This window comes from Miniopterus schreibersii (genome assembly GCF_964146895.1).
Source record: "Miniopterus schreibersii genome assembly, chromosome: 1".
NCBI classification, from domain to species: Eukaryota; Metazoa; Chordata; class Mammalia; order Chiroptera; family Miniopteridae; genus Miniopterus; species Miniopterus schreibersii.
The window spans coordinates 198,137,273-198,158,139 of NC_138101.1; the positions used below are offsets into that span (position 1 = coordinate 198,137,273).

The 20,867-nt window shown below is 59.1% G+C and overlaps 1 protein-coding gene across 1 annotated transcript in view; it reads right to left on the reverse strand.

Annotated features, from left to right (window-relative positions):
- Positions 1–7,263, reverse strand: part of CCDC85C (coiled-coil domain containing 85C) — a 69,632-nt gene extending 62,369 nt beyond the window's left edge. The window contains exon 1 of the mRNA XM_081123326.1: positions 6,430–7,263. Coding sequence (XP_080979452.1) covers positions 6,430–7,222 — 793 coding nt within the window. The 5' untranslated portion in view covers positions 7,223–7,263. The remainder of the gene's footprint in view (positions 1–6,429) is intronic.
- Between the last annotated feature and the right edge of the window lie 13,604 nt (positions 7,264–20,867).

Here is a 20,867-nt window from a genome sequence, read left to right on the forward strand (position 1 = left end):
CTCACCTCTCTGCCCTGCCCCCCAGGGAGCTGGGGATGGGCAGGGACTTGTTGATGAGCAGGCGTCCATCCCCCTGGGACCCAGCACCAGAACTGCCTCAAACCCTCTGCCCGCCTGCCCCAGAGACCTGTGGAGGCAGGGGACAGTGGCAATGTGTGACAGTGACCAGCTTTGGGTGCTGGCTAGGAGGGGGACCATTCCCGCTTTTCATGATCAAGGGAGCATCGTGTTCCCTTCGCAGACAAGCTTGTTCCAGTCACCAAGCCTTCTGGTGGTCCAGGGAGATGAGAATGACGCACGTCCCAGCCCCGCCATCTCAGGGCGGTCCCTGCAGGGACCCAGGGCTCCGATCCCGGGAACCCAGGCTGCAGGTGTGGGCAAACCAGCCGCGACTGACTATTCGGTGACCAGACAGAGTGAGGCTGCAGAGGGGATGTCACCCTCAGGTGCTGTCCTACCTGAGCTCAGGACTGCCTGACCTCAGGGGACAGAAGTTATGAGGAGCCCTGGCCGGTCTGGCTCAGTGGTTAGACTGAAGGGTCCGGGGTTCGATTCCAGCCAAGGGCACTACCTCAGTTGCAGGCTGGATCCCCAGCCTGGGTCAGGGGCGTGCGGGAGGCAGCGAATCAGTGTGTCTCACATCAAGTGTCTTTCTCTCTCTCTCCCTCCCCCACTCTCTCTGAAAATCAACGGAAAAAACACCCTCGGGTGAGGATTGAAAAAGAAGTCATGTGGAGGCAGCTGGGCTGGGGCAGGGCTTCGGAGCAGACCTGCCTGGTCTGACAGCCTGCACAGAAGGCTCTCTCGTGGTCACTGTCACTGCTATGGCCACCAAAGAGTCCCCAAGCTTCCCCCCCCCCCCCCGCTTCCCCCTGCCCAGCTGACACCAGGCTGCACACGGGATTAGTGCCCCCATATCGTCCCCCCCAGCCCGGCTTCCTGACTCACTGTGACACTCAGGGCACTCGGGACTCGCAGAGTAAGTAACTGCTCAATAAACTTCTGCTATTGTTTCCCTTCCTGCTTGAAGGGCAAATTCTCCCAACAACCCCGCCTGCCCTTCCGCCTCCCGCCTCTACCCACTGGTCTCTACTCAACCAGATGCGCCCAGAGCTGCCTGGTGTCCAATCGCACTGGGTTCGGCAAAGCCCTTTCCCGGGTGTCCAGGACGGTGCTTACACACCTCCCCTAACAGGCAGCTCCCCACCTGCAGAGGCAACAGAGTCCGCGTGGACCACACTGGTCTGTGGGTACTGATGCCAGAACTACCGGGACTCTGGGGCCATGACCTCGGGGCAGCACACAGAGCTAATGTCCTGGGGCTGACAGCACCCACCCCACCCCCACCCCCACCCCACCGCCTGGCAGCAGCTCTCTCCCCGAAGCTGTTCTCCAGGCTCAGCATTCCAATTCTTTCTGTTCACATGACAAGGCTCCCAGTCCTGGGGCCTCCCCAGCTCCCCACACAGCTGCGAGAGCAGCTCAGGCCTGCGCTCTGGGCCCACGTGGTTCAGCCCCATGGCAGACCTCATTCTGCCCATGCCTGCTGGGACGCCCTCTCCCTGCCCCTCACCAAACAAGGACGCACTGGGCTCTGACACAGGGTGGGCACAAGGGATCCCCGCCAGGTTCCCCATGCTCATACAGAAGGCAAGTCTGCAGGTGGCAGTGGAGGTCACTAAACCTACCCTTTAAGGCCTAGCTCTAGGACAGGGTATTATTATCTTCAGGACACAGATGAGGAGACTGAGGGTTACAAGTTCAGGGAGCTCACGCAGCACGTGGCAAGGCCAGGACTCCCCCGGGTCTCTGGACCTGGAGCCAGAGCCCTAACCAGCAGGTGGCACTGCCCCTGACCACACCCAGCACTGTGAGCTCCAGCCCGGAGGAGGGGGATCAGCAGGGGGATCGGCCTGTCCGGACACAGCTACGCAAGTGGAGGCTCACAAACATCACTGTGCTCCCTCCCCCCTCACCCCCAATGCCAGAAACAGCTCCCCACTCTGCAGATGAGAAAGCGGAGGCCCACAGGGGTTTGGGGACTCGCCTAAGGTCCCAGGCTCCCAGGGCTTTGTGATGACAGGACAAGCATGGTGTGGAAAGTCCCCGGTGGGGGACACAGACTGTGAACAACAGAGGGTGTCCTTGCCAATTGTTCTGTCGGGGACTGATAGTAAATGGCGTTTGTGTCCTAAGAGCTCAGCAGCCAGGCCTCGGGTGGTGGGTCTGGTGGGAAGCCAGCCTGTCCGGGAGTGAAGGGGTGAATGAAAGTGCGGGTGGTGAGGCGGCTCCCGCGCCCACAGGCCTGGGCCGTGCCGGCCTGCTCTGCTCACCTGTGCAGATTCAAGTGGGAAAATGGGGTGCCAGACTGAGGCTCAGGGTTCCCCGTCTGTGGAGGAGGTGCCACACCTTTGCCACACATGTCCCACCCCTAAAGCTCCCTCCCTACTGACCCCGTGTCCACCTTCAGGTCCCGGGGCCCGGCCAAGACCAAGAGCCAGGGAAGTCTTCCATTTCTGGAAGGCCTCCCGTGGGGGTCCCCCCAGTCCCACCCAGGCAGATGGTTCCGGCCCAGAGGGGCAGCAGGCACTGGGCAGGTGGCTAACTCTGACACAGGAGATCCCAGACCTCACTACCAGCAGCCCAGTGGAACCCAGAGCAAGTAACTGCACCTCTCCAAGCCTCAGTTTGCCCATCTATGATATGGGACCATTTGGGCACTCTGAACAGAATGGAGTTGGAGCCGGGAAGCTCTCTGTGGTAAACTGTAAAGTGCTGGGCACACCCTGGCCCTGCCCTGGGTGACCTGCCTATGAGTTCCTTCTGTGCTGAGGCCAGCAGCACCCAAGGCTGCTGACGGAGGGTCGGGATCAGGGAAGGAGGCAGTGGAGAGGCTTATCTGACCCGCCCATTGTCTTCACTGACCTTTGCTCAGGGCTGGGCTGGGTTTAGGAAAAGCCTCCTTACTAACCAATCCTGCCCGGGGGCCCTGAGCTGAGTGGCCAGAAGGATCTCTTTTTTTGAAGGCCCAGACCACCCCCGCTCAACCCTTCCTCTAAACCAACCAAAACAGAAGCCAGAGAACAAACCCCTTATTTTAAGTAGCTCAAATTTTTAATCCAAACTTTAAAAAGTAAACAGGGCCATACAAAGGCTTGCTGGAGGTCCTGTTTCCCTAAGTTAGCTAAAGGGGAGCGGCCCTGGCAGTGAGGAGAGGGAATGAATGGGGACTGACTTGCACAGGGACAAGCTGGGGGGGGGGGGTAGGAGGGGCATGAAGGAGGGGGAAGGGCAAGGGAGAATTGTTGGAAATGCATTTGTTTGAAAACTGCTCAGTTCGAGGGGGCAAACCTGACTTTCTGTGTTTGGGGCCACCTGCCTCGGTTTGCCCCACTGAGTCACAGTCAAGAGCCCTGAATCCCAGATTTTAGTTGGCCCTCGGTCAAAATCGATGGGGGTGGGAGGGCTACTTGCACACATATTCAGAGGCCTGACGGCCGCCAGCCAAGGACTGCCTAGAACACAGATGGGCCACCTCCCACCATAGCCTCCTTGGGCCCTCCGGGGCACCCAGCCAGTTGCAGGTACCCAGCAGCTCCCAAGAGAGGGCAACAGGGTCCCCGTTCCCCAGACTCATCAGCAGGTGCAGCCAGACATGGGCTCAGACACAAACATTCAGATGAGCTGTCTACCCAAACAGCACACGGCTGTAAAGAACACTGAAGACTTTAGCGAGCCCCCAGAAGGGTCCCTGCCGATTTCTCACGAGGAGCCTTGGAAAAAATATTCATGACGAGGATTCTGACAACTGCTAAGACCTGCTGCGTGCAGACCCTGACCTCCCAGACCCCTGTGGATAAAGGGCGCACTCTGGGTTTGCACCCCACGGAAGAGCAGAGGCTCAGTCAAGTCCGGTAACTCGCAGAGAGAAGAAGAGGAGCGGAGACTGGATTCGAACCCAGGATGGCCTGACCCCTCGGGGTGACAGGGTTATCAACCATCTGCCCAGTGGTCACCGATAAGGAAGTGACACTTCCCAGGATGGGAGAAGGGCAGGCCTGGGTCAGGAATCAAGAATAGGGAATCACCAGTGTCTGCTGATAACAGCATCAGCCAACATGACAGCAGGCCAGAGATGCAAGCCAGCCCACCCTGAGCAGGAGAGGACCCCGGTGGCCCCGCCCCGGCGACAGGAACTGAGGCCTTTCAATCTCAGCTGCCTTCCCAGGCAACGTTCAACCCTCTGTGCCTCCATGTGCTTGTCTGTAAAATGGGGATACTACCTCTCAGGGCCCCTTAAGGATGAGCGGAGACCAGGTCCACAGGGCACAGGCCCAGTGTCTGACTCCACTTTCCCCACTACCCAGGCCTGCTCTTTACTCAACTGAAAACGACAGGTCTGTGGACAGAAAGGACATTTCTAAGAAACGGGCCTTCCCTTGTTCCCAGGCACCCTACTCATGCTGGGAGAACATGTCAAGGCCATGCAGGGCTTTCAGAGACAAAACTAAACAGTAGCGTTCCTGTCTATAACTGAAATCTGTGATAATGATGCTAAAGAGGACTGTCGCCGGGCTGCCATCACAGTCTGTGGCTGTCCTGTTCCAAGTATTCAGGGGACTTGGAGAGCAGGGAGGGCATGGGCTCTGCAGGAAACCCTACACCGCAACCCCCACCACCCCCAGTGGGGTGGAAATCCTCAGGTCTAGCCCAGTCCTCCCCTCCTGCATCGCTGGCAGCTACAGCTGACACAGTGAGCCAGACAGGGTCCGCGGCCAAAGCCACCTGCAAATACGCCACAACACTCCAGCACTCCAGTGCCCTGCAGAGAACCACTCCCGCCAAGTGTCGTTAATGACACAGCTGAAAACTAGCAACATTTCATTTCCCAGCCACAGGCCTGCAGCAGTCCCCTCCTTTGTACTGCACTTGGGGAAACTGAGGCTCAGATATCTGACCCTCCCAAGGCTCCCCCGAAGGCTAGTCCAGAAAGACTGGGGCTGCAGCTCCTCCCTCCCCAAACCCTGAAACCCCAACAAATTAAACCACCTAACTCTGAGCTACTGCCATTGGCCTTAGGGAGCCTGTGTTGGGAGGTGGGGGTGGATACAGAGTTACCAAAAAGTAACCCTAGTTGTAGTCGTAGATTGCTAATCAGTAACAAAATATCCCTCTCAACCCAGTCCTGCCCTGAACTCAGGCTGGGAAGGTAAATAAAGGAAAAACTGTGCTACACTAAGACTGCCTCCTGGGTCCAGTTCCCACCCCAGCCTCCACCCTAAGGCGCCTGCAGAGGCCCCTTAGCCACCAAACCAAAGACAGTGTCCCTCCCCTGCTCAGGCTGTCGCTCTGGGGAAAAATAGTCATTTAAGGCTTAATACATTTTCTCGGAACTAGGAAAGGCTTTAAAAGAACCAGAAAGGGCTGTTTAATCTCTGCCTTCAGGCATATAGTTCAGGTAGCAGAAGTTGCTACCAGAACTGGGAGCCAAGCCACCAAAAATGTGGAAAAACAGGGAGGCAGGAGGAGAGATAGCAGGGAGCAGGGCCACTAACCAGAGGGCTGGGAATGGGAGCCACTGCACTGCTCCACACGCTCACGCTCAGGGGACAACAGTCACAAGGTGTGGAAGACAGTAGCTGAGCTTTCCTGAGGCCAAAGGTCCTCCCACCCACACCCTGGCCACCCACCACCCTGGCACTTCCTGTATGGTTCACAAATCCCTCCAGAAGCTTTCTCTCCACCTCACATCGCCAAGGCAGGGATCACGGTCTCCATTCCACAGGCAAGGAAACTGAGGCACAAAGCCAGAAACACATGCATCCCTCTGCAAAGTCTTAGAGCCTCCGCTGAGAAAGGTCTATCCACCCTGAGAAGTGCAGGACTAATAACGAACCAGGAAGGCTGTAAGCGGGGGTCCTCTGGCCCAGCTGCCTCCAGGTCTCAACCTGGCTGCCGGTGCTCCTTCCCAGCCCAGGGCGGCACCAGGAGGCCCAGGCTTAATTCCAGCCCCGCACACACGTGGATGCAGCTCAGGTTTGGGGCAGCCTGTTGCTCCCAATAAGTGGGAAAATTCACTTGCGCTAAAAGGGCCTTTCCTTTTTTTTTCCCCCCCGCGCGCTTCCGGCTCGTGGGCAAGGATTTCCCCAGGCTGCGAGCAGGCGCTCCCGGCCAGCCGGGCAGTGCCGGACGCGAACACCGATAACCCCGCAGGAGAAAAACTTTTCTGGGGTCTGGTGGTCCCGCCTGGCTGGTGATTAGAAGCTGGGCAGGGACACGCCTCCATCATTTGACCAGAAAAGCACCACCGAAAGCCCTACCGCCGGGGACGCGCGATCGCCCGGCCTGGGGTCTGGATGCCAGCCGGGCAGAGCTCCGGAGCGGCGGCCGCGCGCCGGGACCCGCGCCGCCCCGCCGGTGCGTCCTTACCGTGCAGGCCATTGGGGATGCTTCGGTGGTGCGGTGGCGCCGACAGGTCGTCCAGGGACCTGCGCGTGGCGACGGTTTTGCCGTCGGGGACCTTGTGCGGCCCCGCGGGCAGCAGCGGAGGAGGGACGTGGTGGTGGTGGTCGGGGCTGCCGCCGCTGCCCGCGCTCGACGTGCTGCTCCCGTCGCCCACGTCGCGGGCCCCGGTGCCCGCCGCGCCGCCCGCCAGCGGCCCGCTCAGGCTGGCCTGGCTGTCGATGGAGCTGCGGGAGCCCGCGCCCCCGCCGCCGCCGCCCGCGCCGCCCGCGCCCCCCGCCAGCGCCGCGCGCTCCTCGTCCAGCAGCAGCACCAGCTCCTTAAGCTCCAGGTTCTCGCGCAGCAGGGCCTCCTGGCGCGCCTCGAGCTCGCGCAGCTTCTGCTGCGAGCGGGCCACCTCGTGCCACACGGCGCCGGCCGCGTGGCGCCCGAAGCGCTGCCACTCGCGAGCCAGCTTGCGCCCCTTCTGCCGGTCGTCGTCGAGGAAGCAGCAGAGCTCGCGCAGCTCCTGGTTGTCGTCCTGCAGCCGCTGGTTCACGTCCTTGAGGCCGCGGATCTCCAGCAGGTGCTGCTGCAGCCGCCGGTTCACGTCGCGCATCAGGCCGCCGTGCTCCAGCATGAGGCCCACCTTCTCGCCCTCCGCGCGCCGCAGCCGCCGCGCCAGCTCCTCCTTGCTCCAGCGCAGCAGCTCCTCGTCCGGCACCTGGCTCAGCTCCTCCGACGCCGCCGCCGCCGCCGCCGCCACCGGGGGCTTCGCCATGGCGGGGCCGTCACCGCGGCATCGCCCGCGCCCTCGCCCGGCCGGCGCTCCCCGCGCCGGGGCTGCGCTGGGCCGGTCGGCGCGCGGGTGGGGGGCCGGCGGGGGCGAGTGCGGCCCGCCCCGCGCCGCCTGGAGTGTCCTCGCGCAGCGCCCGCCCGGGTCGCCGGGGACCCGCGCGTCTCCGGGGTCGGCGAGCGAGGATCGCTGCTGCGTCGGCGGCCGCCGCGCCGGGTGCTCTCCGGACTCGGGCGAAGCGGCGCAGGCCCGCCCCCGGCCCCGCTCCGGAGCCCAGCCGCCCCGCCCACTCCGGGCGGGCAGGAGGCGGGGCGCCGCGGCGCGGCACCGCCTCCGGGGGCAGCGAGGGGCGGCGGGGGCGCGGCCAAGCCCGGGCGTCCCCCACCGCCGTGCGCTCGCCCGCCAGGCGCCCTGCCAGAGGCGCGTTCGAGCCGCGGTCCCGCCCCCCCGCCCGTCCGATTGGGCCTCCCCGGGGGTGTGCGGGAGGGGCGGGGCGCACGCGGGGAACGCCGCGGAGATGGTATCGTCCACCCATTGGGCTTCCAACGCTCCCTCCTCCCCCTGGCGGTTCAAGTTTCTGCGCCCGGAGGACGCGGCCTGGGCCAATCCCAGGGCTACAGGGCGCTTTTAAAATGCAGGTACGGAGAGGGGAGGGCGACGACGGGAAAGGTAGGGCCGGGCTTCCCTTAAAGGAGACGCGCGGGCGTGAGCGCGGAGCCCCTTCTCCGGCGCGCGTACCCCGCCCGCCCTTCCTCGCCCCAAATAAACAAACATCCTCGACCCGGCGGACAGGTCTCCTTCTGCCTCCCGGGGCACCAGAGTCCCGCGTAGTCTGAGCTACGACGAACAATAGGACTCTGACACAGGGGTCGCCCTGCGGGCGGCGGGGCGGCTCTTTGTCCCCCTACCCCGCCCCCGGCTGCACCGCCCCGTCTCCACCGCGGCCCCCTGCCGGAGCGCGCGGAGGGGCTGCGTCTCCACCCCACCTGGGGGCTGTGGCTCCGGCGTCCGAGCAACGTCCGCACCCTCTTGCCTGCCCCGAGGGGGCGAGGGCGCGGGGAACCTGCCCCCGCCCCGAGCGGCTGTCGGAGCGCCGCTCCACGCCCACCCGGCCGCGCGTCCCAGGGACTCCGGGGAGAATCTTCGATTCCGAGGTGGAGACCCCTGCAGCCTGGACACCGGGGTCGCAGGGCGCGGAGCCGGCTGCAGAGCCCCCTCCCCACCGGCAGCCTCGCCCCTTCCCACAGCCTGTGAATCTGCCTCTTTATCTTCCTGTCCCCGAAGCGCATTTATGAGGCGCCTGCTGGGAGCAGAGCGGAGGGGGGCGTGGGTCCTCCGGGACCCGCAGGGAGATAAATAAAACCCGCGCGCTCGGCCGTGAGCGGCCAAGGCCCGGAGCGCGCGCCCGCGCGGCGGCTGACGCCCGTTTGCAGCCGCTCAGCCATCCACCAGCCGGCCGTGCGCCCGGCACCGACTCCGGCCAGACCCGCTCCAGACCCCCGGGGGGGGGGGGCCTGCAGGGGACGACGGCAGAAGCCACTGCGCTCTGCGCTCTGGGGAGAAGTAAGGAGAGAAAATAAATGAGATAACTACGAGGCTGTAATGAGCGCTGCGCAGGGGATTTTACAAGCTGCTGTCACCGAGCGTGGCAATCAGTTCCTTTAGATCCGGTGGTCAGGGAGGACCTCTCATCTGAGACCTGAACAAAATGGACAGAGATGAGAGGAAAGGGCACTCGGGTGGAGGGGAAAGCTGCTGCCGAGGCCCCAGGGCTTGTTAGTGGCCTGTTCAAGGAGGGCCAGCGGGGCTGGGAATGGGCCAGAGAAGAAGGCTGAGAAACGAGGCCAGAGGGGCCAGCTCCTGCACCATCCTGAGGCAGCTGGGGAAGCAGTGGGGGGTTAGCTGGAAGCAACATGACCCGGTTTGCCTTTTAAGAGGCTCGCTCCAGACCATGTGTGGAAAAGGGATGGGGGGGGCATGTACAGAGAGGTCTAGATTCAGGACCTCCCTCCCCACCCATCAGCCCCTCTCTGCAGGTACACATGCAGGTAGCTGGTTAGGAAGGAGTGGGGTGGGGGGGAGAGGGTCAGCCTGAGGGGCACAGCTTGGAGGGTTAAGCCCCAGGGAAGCTGAGGGTCTGCCAGACATGGCCCGGGTGAGCTAACTCCTGAATCCTGGGTGGAGGGAGATAGCATCGTCCCAGCTGGGGCACTGTGCTCTGCAAGCCCAGCCCAGTTTGGAGAGAGAAAGGGTTTCAGCTCATACCTGGGGAGGCTGTGGGTCTTTCTCACCCCAGGAAGCCAGAGTAAACAGCTCCTTAAAGCCGCCCCCCCCACACACACACACACACACTCAGAAGGAAGCGTGTGCCCAGAGCTGCTCCTGGGAGAGAGGAGTGAGCACAGGACACAGGACTCCCCAGGGAAGTTGAGGAGAAGGTTGACACTGCACCTGTGGGAGCCTCCTCCCCAATCGCCCGTGGCTCCTGGTGGTCCTGGTGGCCTGCACCCCAGCCCCCTGATCCTCTCTGACCAGCAGCTTTAGCTGAACTTTCTGAGAGAAAAATAAAATCTCCCTCTAGAAGGGGCTTGACTTCATCATGTGCAGTCTGTGGAGCCAAGGGTCCCCCAGCCAAGACCCAGGGGAGCATTCCTATCATCGCCTTGGTGCAAGCAAAGACAGTGCTAGAGATGAGGCTACCAGGTGGCTTGAGAGAAAGTGCTCCCAGCACCCTGGCTGGATAGGCCTGGTTGGAACAGGATAGGGCCGCAGGAGGGCCAGAGGGCCCAGAACGGAGAGGCTCCTGAAGCAAAGCCAGAGCCACCCCCACCCCTCAAAGAACCCACATCCCCCAGGATCCAGCAAGAGGCGCCAAGCCCCCTAGAATACTCATGGTCCAACAGACCCTGTCCCCTGAGCCAGGGTCTCAGGAATGTCAAGTGTCTGTGCTTGTCTAGCCCTTGGTCATGAGAAGCCCGGCCCTGTCGTGAAAACTGTAACCCCAGATCATGGGCCTCTAACACAGTCATTCTCTAGGTGCCCAGTAAAGGTGGCTGTGGGTCTTTTTTTTTTTTTAATTTTTATTTATTGATTTGAGAGAGAGAGAAACATCGATTTGTATTTCCACATATTTATGCTTTCATTGGTTATTATTACTTTTTTTAATCTTCACCTGAGGATGTTTTTTCCATTGCTTCTCAGAGAGAGTAAAAGAGAGAGAGAGTGAGTGAGAGAAACATCGATGTGAGAGAGACACATCAATTGGTTGCCTCCTGCATACACTGGACCAGGGCTGGGGATCAAGCCTGCAACCGAGGTGCCCTTGTCCAGAATCAAACCCGGGACCCTTCAGTCCCCAGGCTGACGCTCTAACCACTGAGCCAAACCGGCCAGGGCCATTGGTTGATTCTTGTATTATTACCCTGACCAGGGATTGAACCTGCAACCTTGGCATATGGGGACGATTCTCCAACCGACTGAGCTCGCTGGCCAGGGCCAGTTGTGGATCTTTTTAAACATAAAGGTGCGCCCCCACTCCTCAGTTCGTTTCCCAGTCTCTCCCAGACTGTGTGTCCATTTAAAGCCGCACAAATGTTTTTGAGAGCCAGCTGGGGCGAGAGCTGGTGCAGAGTAGATAAAATATTCCAAAGCACAGGGTCTGCGAACCGGGGGAAGTGATGAGAGCTCACTGGTGGTTAAGTGACTGTCTCCCCACTGGGAGGAGAAGGGGCTCTCGGCCTCCCGTCCGGCTGGGGCCCTGAGCACAGGCCCGGCGCAGGCACCCTCTGGCGTTTGCTGAGTGAACATGCGTCCCTCCAGTGCACGACCCATTAAGTCTGAGCTCCTCGTTTTGAAGGGGAGGAAACAGCCCCAGAAGGTCACATTCATTGCCCAAGGTCACTTTCATTCCTCGGTGTACTGAACACAAAGACATTCCATAAGGCTTCATCCCTCTACTGTTTGTTGGTTAATCCTCACCGGAGGATACTTTTTCCATTGAATTTGCACTTCATTAACTGCTGTCCTGCCCCATGTGTCCTGCAGTTAGGCCCTTACACCTGTCGCTGTGATCGCTGGAGCCGGAGCTCTGCCGTTTTTGAGGCTGTACAGCAAGGTTCCTCACCCTCAGCACGGCTCACCTTCGGGACGGAGTAAGTGCGTGCTGCGGGGCTGCAGGGGGCCGTCCTGTGCCCCGTGGGTGGTCACCAGGGCCCTGCTCTCTCGCCATTGGATGGAGGTGGCACCCCCGGCCCTGGCTGTGGAAGCCAAAAGTATCTCCAGGCCTTGCCCAATGGCCCCGGGTCAGATGGCGCCAGTGGAGAACCTGCTCTCCAGTACCCACTGTGGGAGCGTATTACCTTTACTTCTCCTGGCGGGGGGGATGTGTTTCTGGTTTTTGCCATAACCTGTGATGCTGCTGGATACATCCTTGTGCCCGTGTCCTGAGCACGTGAACGTGAATCTGGTTCGGGCACATGGCAGACACAGAATGCCTGGGCCACGCAGTGCACGTGGCTTTCTGGATGGCCGGATGGTGCCCGACTGCTTTCCAAAGAGGTGGTGCCACCTCGCAGAGAGTGCCCTGCCCATCCTGCCGACGGCGGGGGTTGTCACTCTGGTGGGTGAACCTTCCTGCGCTTTCCACGACCCACTTTGTCTCCCTCGGGACTCTCGGAGCACAAGAGAAGCCCAGGCCAAATTTCATACTCAAGGTGCCCAGTAGAAAGGAAGAAACAGTGTAGCGGGTTTGCCCGCTGGGACTCACTTGAATGTTTATGTTTATCAAATTGATGCTTTCACGCACGCACAGACACAAGGCAACATGGCCTGTGCTACTCGCAGGATAATTACAGGGTTTACTGCAGGTGACAAGTTCCAGGCCCCAGACATGTGGTCTTGGAGCCCGGCTGCGGCTGCGTATCTCCGTGACTGTTGGCACCACTGTGCCCGGCGGGGGGAAGCCGGGGCGGGCGGCCCCACCTGCGATGGGCGCTTTGCCTCTGCCTCCCCCAAGCTGTGTTCCTAGAGGACAAAGCCTCCCTCCTCCCTGGTGTTCTATGGGGCCTGCAGCTGCTCCACCTGCATCGGACACCTCTGGGCCACACCTGCGCAGTCCCCGATGCCCCCCATGCCCCGCACGCCAGGCCTTGGGTGCCGCCCTAGGCCCGAGGTCTCCAACCAGCAAGGCAGAGATCCGAGACCGATCTCCTCTGGGGCCTAAATATTTCATGCGCTGAGGGTGGAAGGAAAGTCTGCAAAGACCTTAATTGTTAATGTGCTTCTGCCGGCTGCGGCCCAGCCCCCCAGCCCCCCTCCAGCTTGCTCCCTCCTGCTCCAAGCAACAGCCACAACATCATTCATTCCTCCTGTGACCGGCTCTGGTGAGGCTGGGCTGAGTGAAGCTGTCTCCCCACCCCCCAGAAGCCCACAGCTGGGCAGAGAGAAGTTGTAATATAAGTAACTTAAATAGTCAGACTATTGGGTTTGTTCACTGCTGTTCACCACACCCTCCAGAACTGGAGGCCTGGGAACTCAGCAAGTGTTTGTTGAATGAATGAATGAATGAATGAATGAATGAATGGTAAAGGAGGCAGCTGGGATAAGTAGAAAAGCCCTGGACTTAAGAGTCTGTGTGTCTGGTCCGATACTTGCCAGCTGGGTGGCCCTGGACAAGTCCCCTGGCTCTGAGCACCTGGACCTCTGAGCCTCTGCTCCGCTCCGCTCTGCTGGGGCCTGGGCTGCGAGGCCTGGGACAGATACCCCAGAGCCCAAACGGAATGAGTCTCCTGAGATTCCAAAAGCCTAACTGCAGAGCTGAGCCCTCTCTCAAGAACAGGTTCAGCCTGGCTACAACCCAACACCAGGGCACCTGCCTGTGCAATGAACAGTCACCATCTTCAGCATCCTGAGCGCTCTGAGTCCCTGCGAGCAGGTCAGGGTGGGCCCTAAGGAGACAGACGGTCAGGCTCTCCACACAAGGTCAGCCCAGTGGTTCCAAGCCCTGAGCACTGGTCAGAATTAACTAAAAGCTGATAAAATGTGGGTGCTTGGGGCCCCTCACCCAGACCAATGTACTCGGAATGTCTGCAGAAGGTAAGTCTCGCAGGCAGGGCTGGATGAGGTGTCAGCCTGAGCTGGAAGAAGCCACCCCCATTTCTCAGGGGCACCCCCTCCCCAAGTGTCTGGGTTTAGAGGTCCTTCTCTAAGGTGGTCCAAATTCCCCAAATAATCCTTCACCGGATAAGGAAGGGGGCCGGGGATTCTGGAGTTCACTGTGGTGTTCACTTAACAACCCTAATTTTTGCCCTGTATCTAATGGGATAAAATGAAGGGAGGGAAAGTATTAAAGATGTAATAGCAAAAAATTACCTGGGACTGATGGACACTGGACAAAAAAGGCAGTTCTATGGAAAATAGCCTCACAGGGTGATCTGATCATAAATTCCTAACTGGGCAGGTCATGGTGGGTAGTCATGCCCCAGGCATACAACTTTTTTTTCTTTTAATTGATTTGAGAGAGAGAGAGAGGAAGGGAGAGAGAGAGAAATATAGATTTGTTGTTCCACTTATTTGTGCATTCATTAGTTGCTTCTTGTATGTGCCCTGGTTCGAACCCGAAACCTTGGCATTTAGGAGCAATGCTCTGACCAAGTGAGCTACCCAGCCAGGGCATAACTTCTTTATTTTGTTTTTTGTTAATCCTCACACGAGGATATTTTTTCCATTGATTTTTAGAGAGAGTGGAAGGGAGGGAGGGGGAGAGAGACACACACACAAAGAGACATCCATGTGAGAGAGACGCAGCGATTGGTTGCCTCCCACAAGTGCCCCGGCCAGGGCCGGGGGTGGAACCTGAAACCCAGGCACGGGAATCGAACCGTGGACCCTTCGGTGCTCAGGTCCACACCCTACCACGGAGCCACACCAGCCAGGGCAGGGCATAGCTTCTTTAGTGAAAGGTTTGAAGCTCTGTCCATTGTTCTTGTGCATCGAGGTTAACACACCTTTGAGACGCCAGAAGGAATACCCCTCAGAGGGGGTATTAATGCTGAAGAGAGCACATAATGTTGTTAACTACCCTGTCGTCCAACCCCTGCCTTGCTTTCTCCTGGCTCGATGTGCAGGCGGTCCCTCCTTAATTTCAAAGGCATAAAAGAAGCTGCATAACTGTTATTAAACTGAGCATTTGAGATCTTGCGCCCCAGCATATGCCGGCAGTTTGGCTCAAATAAACTCCTAATAAAAATTTTACATGCCCGACCGGGTGTGGCTCAGCAGTTGAGCATCGACCCACGATCCAGGAGATCATGGTTCAATTCCCGGTCAGGGCACAGGCCCAGGTTTCGGGCTCGATCCCCAGTCGGGGGCGTGCAGGAGGCAGCCGATCGATGACTCTCTCATCATTGAGGTTTCTCTCTCTCTCTTTCTCCCTTCCTCTCTCTGAAATTAATAAAGATATATTAAAAATAAAAAAAGAGACCACACTAGGCACCTCAGAACACCAGGATGGAGGACATCCCAAAAACATAAAGAGAGAGAGGAGGCCACATACGAAGGAGCAGGAATCGGAGGAGCACTGGCCTCCTCAGCGGCCCTCCAGGAGCTGGCAAGACACGGAGCAAAGCCTTCAACCTTCTGACGGGAGTCACTTCAGTGCCTAGTCCATCAAGTGGAGGGGTAGTAAGACATTTAAAAAAAATTATCTCCCAGACATCCTTTCTCTAAAGTTAGAAATAAAACCAAGAAGTAAGAAAACACGAAATACAGGGGACAGGGAACCCGGAGGGATGGTGTAAGGGATGCCCTGGGGGGTGGAGGGGCTTGGGGGCCAGAAGCAATCAGTGCAGGTTGGGTGGGGGAGGGAGGGCTCTGGGAAGAGCTGGTGGAGAAGAGAAGGGCTCCCGGGGGCGTGGCTGTGTTGAGCTCTGTCACAGGTTTGGTGGTGAGTTAGTGATAAACCCAAAGAAAACCAAGTCGAACAAGGAGGCAATTATTAATCCCAGGAAACCCAGAAGTCCTACAAGGAAGGACGTAGTCACAGGACACATGGTGGCTCAGTTGGCTGCAATGTTTAATTAACCAAAAATTGTGATATAGCCATGCTGGGAGGAAGGGGGAGGGGACCGTTAGGGGAGGGGACCTAAGTGGACTAAACCCTCCAGGACTCTAGGCAGTGATAAGGCCTGAACGGGAGAGTCGATAAAGAGCTGTGTGTTTGGAGATTCGAAGATAAGGCTGGAGAATGGAAAGTAGTTGCCTCTGGGAAGCAGGGATCAGGGATAGAGACTGGAGGCAGGAGACTCTTTTTGTTTGTTTGGGCTTCAGGAACCACAGGCCCTGCACCTCCTGACCCGCCCTGTTTCACAACCCTGCGATATTTAAGCAGCTGGTGCCTGGCGGCTCCCCTGCTGCTGGACCCGAGGTTGTCTCCGGGGCTGTCCTGTTAGAAAGAGCTCCTGGCCCGGCCGGCGTGGCTCAGCAGTTGAGCATCGACCTAGGATCCAGGCAATCGGGGTTCGATTCCTGGTCGGGGCACATGCCCGGGTTGTGGGCTTGATCCCCAGTCAGGGGCGTGTAGGAGGCAGCCGATCAATGACTCTCATCGTCGATGTTTCTCTCTCTCCCTCTCTCTCTCCCTTCCTCTCTCTGAAATCAGTAAAGACATATTAAAGAAATAAAGAGAAAGAAAGAAAAAGAGCGAGCTCCTGTGGGGCGTGCTTGTGCCCAGGTTGGTTTTCCTGCTGGATCACTTCCTTGGCAGAAGTTCCCAGAGGTGGGAAGGGTGGACATATACCCACTACCCATCCCCCAAACCTAACCTCGCCTGGCCCAGGCCAAGGATCAGCTTGCCTCTGGCTTCAAGGAGGGGTGGCCCGCAATCCCGCCTGGCACTTCCGGAGGGAAATGACAGCTCTGGCCCTTTCCTGTGAGGGCCCATTACTGCCTGAGGCTCCCGGCTGTCCCAGCAAACAGGCCCAGGTGACTCAGTGCCCTCTCTCTGGGGCCCCACCCAGTGGCTGGGCCAGCTGGGGGTGGATGTGCCCTGCAGAGGTCACAGGGAGTGAGAGAAGCAGCGCTCGCTCCTCAGGAAGGCGGGGCTGTCAGCAGCTTTGGGGAAGATGCCGAGGAGACCCGGAGACCCAGGGACCCCAGCCCCTTGGATCTGCCCGACAGGAATGGCCGGCTGTTCCCAGAGAAGGAGGCCGGAGGCTGAGGGTCAGGAGGCCCCTGTGCGGACCTGGGCCCCTGGCAGGGAGCTGCCAGCCGAGGAGGAGGCGCCCTGGGCGAGAGGAGTGAGTTGGAGTCAGCTCTGGGCTTGACTTTGGGCTCCGCAAGCACTTGGCAAGCCCCTGCCCTTCTGAATTTCCATTCTCTCACCTGCAGGGCTGGGTAACTCAGCCCCCGGGCCAGGCAGCCCTGCCGATTCCAAGTGAATTTGAGGGGTACACGCAGTAGGCACTCAATGAAAGTAAGTTTCCATCCCCCTTCCCCCAGTAATAAAGCACACAGTCGGTGCCCAGCCGGTGTGGCTCAGGGGCTGAGCATGGACCTATGCACCAAGAGGTCACAGGTTCGATTCCAGGTTGTGGGCTCGATACCCTGTGTGAGGTGTGCAGGAGGCAGCCGATCAATGCTTCCATCTCTCTCTCCTCTCTTCCTCTCTCTCTAAAGTCATTAAAAAATATATTTGAAAACTTATTCATGATATTTATTGAAACTATGAAATATATATATATTTTAAAAGCACACAGTAGGCACTCAATAAAAGTAAGTTTCCATCTTCCTTTCCCCCAGTAATGAAGCAAAGTGCTCCCTTTCCCATACAAAACATTTACATTTTAATAGAAGCCCTTGTCTTAAGAAGGGGGGTGGGGGTTGGATTTCTCCCTGTTCCTCAGGTCCCCGGCCCAGCCCTGGGAACGGGAGCGGGTGCTGCCTGCGGCATGTGGGTCCTCTGCCCTCCTCCCCCGCCAGGCCCAGGCATGGCTATCGCCGCCTCGGACGCACGCTCCCCAAAACCACCCGAATTCTCCTGGGCTGAGCTAACAGAGAAGGGGTTCCCTCCCCTCGACTTGTCCCTGGAGGCGGCGTGGCTCCCAGAGCCGGCCTCAAAGGGAAGGGGCAGGCAGAGAAATGCAGAGGGGGCCGCTCTGCGCCCCATGGAGTCGCGCCCTGTGCACGTCCTTCAAGTGATGAGAGCGGGGGCTGGGGGGCTGGGAAACAGCCCACCGTGGGACAGTGGAAGCCGGGTGTCTGCCGGCTGGAACCCGGGGCCCCTTCTGAGCTCAGTGCCCCCGTCGCCCCGATGCTGAAGCCTTCCCGGCCCCATCAGAGCTCCCTCCCGCGGGTTCCAGGTGCACACTGGTCTCCCCTGTGCGCTTCCAGCTGCCCATTTCCACTCCCACCAGACTGTGACCTTGAGCACGGGGCGCCGGCTCATTCAGCCAGCCAGTGAAGGCCCAGAGCACTCTGTGACCGTGGTCTGTGACCCTCAGTCCCACCCTTGCCATGGCGAGGATCTGCATTTGACCAACGAGGAAACTGAGGCTCCGACAGGTTCAGCCATTTGCCCAAGTCTGTCCGGCCCCAAGCTCGGGCTCTGTCAACAGCACGGTGCTGCGTCCTCTCCAGGGACCCAGCTCTGGTTGGGCTCTGAGGACCCCGGGATTCCGGGCTGTAAAGTGAAGGGGGTGGGGGGTGGACGGGGCCAGCACAGGGCAAGGGTGCCAGGATCAGGGAGCCTGGGCCCTGTGGGAGCCTGGCAGGCCGGGAGGAGGGGCATGGAAAGGGCCGCACACACCTGCGTCCTGGCGTGGGGGGCAGCCAGTGAGCCCGAGGGACAGGGCGTCCAAGAGAAAGGGAACACTATGGGCAAAGGCACAGGGGTGTGACAGACCCTAGAGTGTCTAGGGAAAAGCTCTTTATGTCGTCCTTTGCGCAGAGTGAGAAATGTGGGCTGCAGAGCAAGGAGGGGAGGTCGAAACTCCTGGGACAGAGTGACCCAGAGACGATACCTTGAAGATCAGCGCAAACTGGAGGGAGGAGGTCCCTAGGGGCGGGTCCGAGGTCTCTGCCGTCAGCCCCGCCCACTTTAATCAGCTTCTGGAAGGAGCCACAGGAGGCTGCTTATCAGAAGTGCCAATGGCAGCGCCCGGTGAGAGCCTGGCACGTCCAGGAACCTCTGCAGGTGAAGAAGAAACTGCAGCCAACAGAAGGAACTGAACAGGGATAGTCAGGGACCTGCACTCAGGCGCAAAAGTTCAATCGCATCAACTGACCAGTAAGTGATATGGTGGGTTTTTTCCTTCTAAATTGTCTTAAAAGGGGGCATCTCCTGAGGCTGAGATGGGGAGGCCTGTTCCCTGGGCCTGCCCACGGAAGGTCTCTGTGGTCAGTGGATGGATGCCCTGCACCACTGGGGGTCCTGAAACCCTTGCCAGCTGAGGACCAGCAGGCGGTGCAGCCGGGAACTTTGTTGGTTTTGATTTTTTGTTTTTTAAGAGAGAGGGAGAGAGAGAGGAAGGGAGAAAGAGAGAGAAACATCGATTTGACGTTCCACTTATATGCATTCATTGGTTGCATCTTTTCTTTAACATGTTTTTATTTTTAATTTTTATTCTAGAGAGAGAGGAAGGGAGAGGGAGAGAAACATCGATGTGAGAAACTTCGATCTGCTGCCTCCTGCAGGCCCCTTACTGGGGATCAAGCCCGAAACCCGGGCATGCACCCCGACCAGTGTCATTTTGGTGCATGGAACGATGCCCAACCAATTGAGCCACACCAGCCAGGCAGAGACATCAATTTGTTGGTCCACTTAGTGTGTGCCCTGACCAGGGATCAAACCCTCAACCTTGGCGTACCGGGATGACGCTCTAACCAACTGAGCTCCCTGGCCTGGGCCCTGCTGTGGGAACTTGAGACTGCAAGTTTGGTGGCATGCTGTGGGTTCACCCTAAAAGCACACAGCAGTGTCGTAGGTCCCCCTTCCTGTGGCTGCAGCTCAGACTCCGTCTCCTCGGAGGGAAGAACAGGATGCCATCACTGCCACCAGGCAGCCCACAGGAACTGACACCTCTCAGCAACCTCACCCCACTTTGCAGAGGAGGAAACTGAGGCATAGGGAGGTCGGCCTTACACAGAGTCTGGTCTCCTGACCATGACGCCAAACTGCCTCCTGTGGTCACAATAAGATACTAATAACAATGATAATTATTATTATTACTGAGGGCGGTGCTCCACGCAGGCAGGTCTGGGGTGACTGCATCACTGAGGTCAGGTGCCTGGCTGGTGCCCAGAATTGGGCAGGTCCTGTCCCAGGGCCCCAAGGACTACCCTGAAGATGTGAGGCCCTATTGTGTGGCCTCGATCTGTGAGCCTGGGTCAACGGGGTGGGGCCTCTCCCACCCTCCTTCAGACCCTGGCCTTGGGCAGAAGCTCCAACCAATTGCTCCTGGATGCATTTGGTGATGCACCCAGTGGAGATTTGTGAATGGGAATACTGACAGTTCAACCAGAGCCACTCATTGTTTTTAATGTGGTTTTTAAAAACTTGATTTTAGAGAGAGAAGAAGGCAGAGGGAGAGAGAGAAACATTGATGAGAAACATCTATCAGCTGCCTCCTGCATGCCCCCTACTGAGGATCGAGCCCGAAACCCAGGCACGTGCCCTGACTGGGAATCCACCTGGTGACCTCTTGGTGCATAGGACTCCGCGCAACCAACTGAGCCACACCGGCCAAGGCCACTCGTTGTTTTTATAAAGCACAGCTAAGGCCCCTGCCCCAAGAGGCAGTGCACCCTGCTGGTTGAGAGCTGCACTGGGCCAGCCTGTCTGGACTTCAATGCTCCCTGCGCGACTGGACGAGCGACTTCACCTCCCGCTCTCCTCTGTCTGCACAGCGGTGCAGAGCTCAAGGTCCTCACCGATGGGGTGACTAGGACGCCACACGCGTCTGTGTCATATCCTTCAGGTGGGTGCAGCTGAAGAGGGTGCTGACTGTCCTGATGTGGGAGGGGAAGGGGCTCATGAGACCGGCTGTGGGGGTGACTTTGACTCTGAATGGCTGGCTGGCCTCCTGGGTTACTGAATGGCTGACACGACTGGGACATTCTGTGGCCCCAGTGGGCTTTGGCTCTGGGATGGTGAAGCCAGTCGGCTTGCTGGCCCGGGCGGGGTGGGGGGGGGGGCAGGTCCCTGCGTTTGTGATCCTTGGGCCTCCTGGTTCCCACGGAGCTGAGAGGCCTTGGAGGAGCCTGCCAAACAGGTTCCTGGCTTCCCTGAGCCCGGCAGGATCCCAACTCAATCCTGTTCTCATCTGTCCTGTCAGCCGGGATCAAGGGAAAGGTGGACACTGCCTGAGACCACTCCCGGCTCCTGACACATGGCTGGCCAGCTGTCTCAACTCTGGGCTCAGAGGCCAAGTCTGCAGCCTCAGGATGGGGGAATCAGTGCCTGTGTCAGCCCACAGCTAGCCCCGCAGGCTCCCAGGAGGGTGGGTGCCCAGCCTACAGGCTGCCCCAAAGGGATGGCTTTGCAAGCCCCGGGTTGAGAAGGGCAGGGGCGGCCCAGACAGAGGCACCAGAACAAACAAATGCAGGAGAGGAGGACCTGCAAGGCGCCCTTGGAGAC